The 8139-nt window shown below is 44.0% G+C and overlaps 1 protein-coding gene across 1 annotated transcript in view; it reads left to right on the top strand.

The window, feature by feature from the left end:
* The window catches only part of naprt (nicotinate phosphoribosyltransferase), a 31465-nt gene extending 29302 nt beyond the window's left edge, over positions 1-2163 (top strand). Inside the window, exons 11-13 of the mRNA XM_061684382.1 lie at positions 1314-1471; positions 1882-1989; positions 2077-2163. Coding sequence (XP_061540366.1) covers positions 1314-1471; positions 1882-1989; positions 2077-2163 — 353 coding nt within the window. The remainder of the gene's footprint in view (positions 1-1313; positions 1472-1881; positions 1990-2076) is intronic.
* The last annotated feature ends 5976 nt before the right edge of the window (positions 2164-8139 follow it).

The following is an 8139-nucleotide window of genomic DNA, read 5'->3' as shown; positions in this document are numbered from 1 at the left end:
GTCCTTGGCTCTTGGACAACTCTTCTGATTATTCTTTGCACTCCTCTGTCAGAAATCTTGTGAGGAGCACCTGATCAAGTTAAATTTATGGTGGTATGATTGACTTTCCACTTACCTATTATGGCCCCAACCGTGGTCACTGGAACGTTCAGAAGCTTAGCTATACAACTGTAACCAATGCCATTGTTATGTTTTGCAACAATTAATTTGCGATGGTCTTGAGACAGCTCTCTGCTCTTACCCATCATGAAATGTGTCTTGACTCACACCTTGGCAATGAGATATTTTTGTAGGCCATCAATTAGGACTGAACTATCTGATATTCATTTTCCCTGAAAAGGGACTGGATTGCTCTTTGATTATTGATAGATTTTAGGTGTTGTCTTGGCTTTCCATGCCTTTTTGCACCTCCCTTTCTTCATGTGTTCAATACTTTTCCTTTCTGTCATTTCACATTTTTACTTAATTTGTGATCTTATTTTTTTCTACTTTCTTTTTATGTATGTATTACTTGGGTTTTCCCCAACATCTGGTGAAATTTTCAGGTCAATAGCACCTTTGGAAGTATATTTAGTGAGAAAAATGCTGACCTGTTAAATATTTACTTCAGCTGCTGTCTGTCTATCTATCTATCTATCTATCTATCTATCTATCTATCTATCTATCTATAGAGAGAGATCTCTCTCTCTCTCTCTCTCATAGCTATATATGTATATATAGCTATATACATAGCTATATATCTATATATAGCTATATACATCTCTCTGTCTCTCGCTCTCTCTCACTTTTTTATATATATCTCATGACTCATGATGGTTTTGCTAAGAGTTTCATTCATTAATGAAATGTATATATATATATATATACATTTATATATATATTGTTGATAATGCTTGTTCGTCATTGTGATCATGTCTATTTACTCATACTTTTATTTTTATCATATACATTAGTGTTGTTAAATGCAAAATAAAATGCAGTAATTATTAAAATAGTAATTTTGTTGATAGAAGCTTAATAAAGAAGGCACAAATGAGTTTTCATCAAGTATTCAAGGTAGCATAAAATGTGCTTTATATTTTTACATTATATTTTATATTTATATGGCCACTTTTAGATTATAGTAATTCAACTTTGTGTTAGCTTTAATGAAGATTTTTGTTGTTGTGGACTATAGTAAGCATTTTGTTTGTCGATCTGCTATCACTGAAGCTGTATGAAAGGGCAATCAAAACAAAAATGTATCTTGTTTTTAATATGTTAAGTAAGTAACCTGACATTAACACTGATTTTGGTACTTCACCTTCCTTCAGGACATCCCTTCCTAGACCTAGTGTGTCTGGCACTGGAGTCTCCACCGGAGGCAGGACGTCATCTAAGATGCCATCCTCTGGTTGGTGATGGCACTCCTCTCTCTGTCACTCCAGTTCAGGTCATTTGTCTACACCAGGAAGTGTTTACCCAAGGTCAGGTAAGTATTATCCACATCAACCTAGCATAACCTACAACTACAGACACTTTTTTTTTTTTTTTTTTTTTTTTGAGTAAAATGAGTTTCGCCAACAGTACCCTGGGCATATTTTGTCATTGAAGGAAGTTCTCGCGGGTATTGTGAGAAACTAAGCTGACAAGGCAAAGTTCTCTCTCTCTGCCCACATGTACACCACTAATCACCAACCTTAGCTCTGTGCCATTTGCAAATGTGAGAAGATTAAAAAACATAAACCATCGTCCGTGTATTCTACAATTTTAACTGCCGTTAGGCAGTGCAGATTAAAGGCATATCTGACAATAAATAGTTCAATAACCTACATCTGTAAATAAATAGCCATTGTGTCAGACTAATGTCTTGAATGTGAATGTGTCCCCCACATATTTTAGGTCACACACCCTTTGAGCAGTGCTGCAGAAACTAAAGCCAATGTCCAGGGCTCGCTCCAGAGCTTTCACCCTCGACATAAACGACTGGAAGAGCCTGACTCTTACACAGTGAGCCACTTATACTCATCAAATGTTTGTCCTGAAACAAAACAGAAGATAACCTTGCGTTTATTACTTTGTGCATCTTTCAACCAGGTGGCACTGTCAGAAAAACAATACAACTTGGTTACAGAGCTAAGACGACGCAGTTCAAAGAAGACCAACTTTATCTTAGCTAATTAAAATATTTTATGTCTTTAAAATCTGGTTTTGTGTCTGTTTATTGAGACTATTCTTGACTAGTGCAAGTGCCCGTTGAAAGTAGAAAGGCCAATACAGTACATGTTCAAACTGTTGGTTTTCTACTAAGAACAAATGATTTGATTTATGATTGGAAAAAATGCATGATCGCAATCTTATTGATCTGGCATTACAGCCTCTGAACCTTCACGTGAGGCTTTTTTTTTGTAAAATATTTTTAATTTTTTTTAATTCTAAACCCTACACACAGGGGACCTAGGGCAAGATTCAAACCTGACACCTTTCAACAGTAAGGCAGATGTTCTTAACACTACTACACTGCACTGGCCTGAACTCTGGTCAAGCTGTATTACTATCACAGGGATGAGCAACATTGCAAAGGGTGTCTGCTAATACTGTATATGCAGAGGTGGGTAGGAATGCACTACATTTACTCCGTTACATTTTCTCAAGTAGCATTTTGGACAAATTGTACTTGTCCGAGTAGTTTGAATGGATCATACGTTTTACTTTTACTCGAGTATGTTAAGAAGAAACGGTAATTTTAATCCGTTACAGTGATCTATATGCCACTTGCTACTTTTCTAACAATCAATTATTGTAGGAAACGGGAGTAGCCGGAGAAAACTCACGCAGGCACAGGGAGAACATGCAAACTCCACAGAGGCTAGGCCGGGATATGAACCCCGCCCTCAGAACTGTGAGACAGATGTGCTAACCAGTCATTCACCATGCCATTTGATCTGCAATATTTAGGTTCAAAATCCAACCATGCAGGAGGATTTGGAGTCACCTGCTGTGACTGTGCAATATCAAGTTGAGGGTGTCCCACTTGTAATTACCATGGCTATTACCATGTTTGTGACAAATGCCATTCTTTACCACACTGTTTTGAAACAACAGAGCTGTCTTGATCAACTCATTGATGGCTTGTCCCACTATGGATTAAGATTCACCTCACACCTCTATGTTATATTTGCTGCATGCTGTAGTAAAATTACTAAAAACAAAAACTACAAATTTTTTGTCCTTTCATTTTTCTTGTTGAATTTCCTTCCAGGGTATGACTGGTCAGCACGTCTGCCTCACAGTTCTGAGAACCCGGGTTAAAATCTGGCCTCGCATGTTCTGGCCTTGTATGTTCTCCGGGTACTCCGGTTTCCTCCCACATCCCAAAACATGCATGGTAGGTTAATTGAAGACTCTAAATTGCCCGTAGGTGTAAATTTGAATGTGAATAATTGTTTGTTTATATGTGCCCTGCGATTGGCTGGCGACCAGTTCACGGTGTACCCCGCCTCTCGCCCAGACTAATCTGGGATAGGCTCCAGCACGCCCGCAACCCTAGTGAGGATAAGCGGTAGTGAAAATGGATGGATGGAATTTCCTTCCAGAGTTTATCATTCCTGAGCGAGAACACCAGCTTGCCAGGAGAGGACAAAGGTCTAGCTACTGATATTGTTGCTGGTATTCTCAAACCAAGGTACTCTGTACTGGGGAGCAGCAAAAGACCTTTGGAGGAGTTGATGGCGGTCAAATCTAGGGAGTTTCGCCAATGTGTTGAAAGTGGGTACAAGCTCCCCCCCCACCCCCCCATTAATATACACACAGCACTCCATATTGACAGAAAAGAACAGAATTGTTGAATTTTTTGCAGATTTATTAAGAAAGAAAAACTGAAATATCACACAGCCATAAGTATTCAAGACCCTATGCTGTGACACTCATATTTAACTCGGGTGCTGTCCATTTCTTCTGATCATCCTTGAGATGTTTCTATTCCTTCATTGGAGTCCAGCTGTTTTTGATTATACTGATTGGACTTGATTAGGAAAGCCACACACCTGTCTATATAAGATCTTACAGCTCACAGTGCATGTCAGACCAAATGAAAATCATTGTCAAAGGAACTGTCTGAAGAGCTCAGAGGCAGAATTGTGGCAAGGCACAGAGCTGGCCAAGGTTACAAAAGAAATTCTGCTGCACTTAAGGTTCCTAAGAGAACAGTGGCCTCCATAATCCTTAAATGGAAGACGTTTGGGACGACCACAACCCTTCCTAGAGCTGGCCGTCCAGCCAAACTGAGAAATTGGCGAAGAACAGCCTTGGTAAAAGAGGTAAAGAAGAACCCAAAGATCACTATGGCTGAGCTTCAGGAGATGGGAGAAAGTTCTAGAAAGTCAACCATCACTGCAGTCCTCCACCAGTTGTGGCTTTATGGCAGAGTGGCCCAACGGAAGCCTTTCCTCAGTGGAAGACACATGATCGCCCGCATGGAGTTTGCTAAAAAACACCTGAAGGACTCCCAAGATGGTGAGAAATAAGATTCTCTGGCCGGATGAGACCAAGATAGAACGTTTTGGCCTTAATTCCAAGAAGTATATGTGGAGAAAACCAGGCACTGCTCATCACCTGTCCAATACAGTCCCAACAGTGAAGCATGGTGATGGCAGCATCATGCTGTGGGGATGTTCTTCAGCCACATGGACAGAATGACTGGTTGCAATCGAAGAATGAAGGCGGCCAAGTACAGGGATATCGTGGACGAACACCTTCTCCAGAGTGCTCAGGACCTCAGACGGGGCCGAAGGCATACCTTCCAACAAGACACTGACCCTAAGCACACAGCTAAATTAACGAAGTAGTGACTTCAGAACAGCGGCACGGTGGGCGACTGGTTAGAGCGTCAGCCTCACAGTTCTGAGGTGCGGGGTTCAATCCCCGGCCCCGCCTGTGTGGAGTTTGCATGTTCTCCCCGTGCCTGCGTGGGTTTTCTCCAGGCACTCCAGTTTCCTCCCACATCCCAAAAACATGCATTAATTGGCAGTAGGTGTGAATGTGTGTGCGAATGGTTGCTTGTTTGTATGTGCCCTGCGATTGGCTGGCAACCAGCTCAGGGTGTACCCCGCCTCCTGCCCGATGATAGCTGGGATAGGCTCCAGCACACCCGCGACCCTAGTGAGGAGAAGCGGCTCAGAAAATGGATGGATGGATGGATGGCTTCAGAACAACTCCGTGACTATTCTTGAATGTCAAAGCCCTGACTTAAATCCGATTGAGCATCTCTGGAGAGACCTGAAAATGGCTGTCCATCACCGTTCACCATCCAACCTGACAGAACTGAAGGGGATCTGCAAGGATCCCCAAATCTAGATGTGAAAAACTTGTTGCATCATTCCCAATAGACTCATGGCTGTATTAGCTCAAAAGGGTGCTTCTACTAAATACTGAACAAAGGGTCTGAATACTTATAGCTTTATGATTTTTCAGTTTTTCTTTTTTAATAAATCTGCAAAAATGTCAACAATTAAGTGTTTTTTCTGTCAATATGGGTTGCTGTGTGTATATTAATGAGGGGGAAAATGAATTTAAATTATTTTATCAAATGGCTGCAATTGTCATGAACGGAACAGAGGCTAGGACCCAAAAATGCAAGACTCCAAAACAAATGGACAGTTTCCAAAAAGAGAGGTTTAATAGACGGACGGGCATAGGTCGGTACACGGGCAGGCAATCCAAGAAGGGCAACAGTATCCAAGAACATGAGGCAAAGAGGCAAGGTCGATAATCGGAACAGGGTCAAAGTCTTACTGTGAGTCTGTGACAAGGAATGCTGGAACGTGACGACAAGGTACAACGAACTGGCAACGAGAGGGAATGAGGCACGAGGTTAAATACAATAGGTAATTAATGTGAACGAGGCACAGGTGGTGAAGATGCTCACAGGAGCAGGTGTGTGAGAAACGAGAGAGGAAGACAAAACCTGGCACACACGCACACACACACACACACACACACACACGACAGTACCCCCCCCTTAACGGCCGGCCCCAGACGGCCCTGGGGCCCCTGGATGCGCAACGTGGAAGTCCCGAATGAGCGAATCATCCATGATAAACGCAGACGGTACCCATGAACGTTCCTCAGGCCCATAGCCCTCCCAGTCCACCAGATATTGAAACCCCCTCCCCCTCCGACGAGACGACAACAGCCGCTTCACAGCGAAGACAGGGCCCCCATCCACAAACCGGGGGGGAGGAGGGGGCCTGGAAGGCGGGACCAGAGGGGACTCCCGGGCTGGTTTGAGTAGGCTGACATGAAAAGCAGGGTGGACCCGCATCGACCTTGGGAGCCTCAGCTTCACGGTGACAGGGTTGATGATCTTTGTGATGGGGAAGGGCCCAACGAACCTGGGAGCGAGCTTCTTGGACTCCACCCGGAGTGGAATATGTTTGGTCGAGAGCCAAACTCGCTGACCCACTTTGTAGTTCGGGGCCGGTGTCCTCCGACGGTCAGCAGCGGCTTTGTAGGACCGTCCCTGGCGCAGCAGCATCTGTCGGGCTCGCTCCCAGGTCCTCCTGCAGCGTCTGACCAAGGTTAATGCCGCTGGAACTGTGGACTCAGGGGCTATGGCAGGAAACAGAGATGGTTGGTAACCATGCACAACGTGAAAAGGCGATAGACCAGTGGATGCAGAGGGGAGGGAATTGTGGGAGAATTCGACCCAAACCAATTTCTGAGACCAGGATCGCGGATCCTGTGCAGCGAGACATCGGAGCCCCGTCTCCAGGTCCTGGTTCAGCCTCTCGGTTTGGCCGTTGGTTTCAGGATGAAACCCAGATGACAGACTGACGGTAGCACCTATGAGATTGCAAAACTCCTTCCAAAATTGCGAAATGAATTGGGGACCCCTATCAGACACCACATTCTTGGGGAAACCGTGGAATTTGAATACGTGATTGATCATTAACTCTGCAGTATCTTTAGCTGAGGGGAGTTTTGGGAGTGCAATGAAGTGTGCCATCTTAGAGAACCTGTCAACAACTGTAAGAATGGTGGTATTGCCTTTAGAGGCCGGTAATCCTGTCACAAAGTCTACGGAAATGTCTGACCAAGGACGTTGTGGTATTGGCAGGGGTCGCAACTCCCCAGAAGGACGTTGATGAGAGGGCTTGTTGGCAGCACATACCTGGCAAGCATTGACATAATCAATAACATCCCTCCTAACATTAGGCCACCAAAAGCGCTGTTCGACCACTGATTGAGTCTTGGCAATGCCTGGGTGACATACAGTGCGGTTCGTGTGAGCCCAGTGGATGACTCTTCCCCTTAAGGTCGGAACCACATAAAGCCTGTTTTCAGGGCAATCGTCAGGGTTAGGAGTGTCTTTCAGAGCCCCTTTAACCGCCGTTTCAATGTCCCAAACAAAAGCGGAAATAAAACATGACTTGGGCAAAATAGTCTTTGGGTCGGACAAAGAATTCTCTTCGGAGAAAATGCGTGACAAAGCATCTGGCTTACCATTTTTAGAACCGGGTCGGTAGGATAGCGTGAAATTAAATCTAGTAAAGAACAGAGCCCATCTAGCCTGCCTCGCATTTAATCTTTTAGCAGTCTTAATATACTCAAGGTTCTTGTGATCTGTCCATACTAAAAATGGAGTCTGTGCCCCCTCTAGCCAGTGCCTCCACTCCATCAAGGCCACCTTGACTGCCAGCAGTTCACGGTCACCAATGTCATAATTTTTCTCAGCTGGTGTCAGTTTTTTGGAGAGAAAAGCACAAGGATGTAATTTATCATCCTTGAGAGATTTCTGGGAGAGCACTGCTCCTATTCCGGCATCAGACGCATCGACTTCCACCACAAACTGCTGTTGGAGATCTGGCAAAGTAAGGATGGGAGCGGAGGTAAAGCTCGACTTAAGTTTTTGAAACGCTGCCTGACAAAGCGGGTTCCATGCAAAAGGTTTGTGTGGCGAGGTAAGATCATGCAAAGGAGAGGCTATAGAACTGAAATTCCTGATGAATTTTCTGTAGAAGTTTGCGAACCCTAACAACCTTTGTACATCTTTGCGTGACGTGGGAGTAGGCCAATTAATTACTGCATCGACTTTGCAAGGGTCCATTTTGACTTCACCTTGAGCCAGGACAAAACCCAGAAAAGAAACTGACGCCTTGT

This window comes from Phycodurus eques, chromosome 8 (genome assembly GCF_024500275.1).
Source record: "Phycodurus eques isolate BA_2022a chromosome 8, UOR_Pequ_1.1, whole genome shotgun sequence".
Lineage (NCBI taxonomy): Eukaryota > Metazoa > Chordata > Actinopteri > Syngnathiformes > Syngnathidae > Phycodurus > Phycodurus eques.
This window is presented reverse-complemented; position numbering and strand designations above follow the sequence as displayed.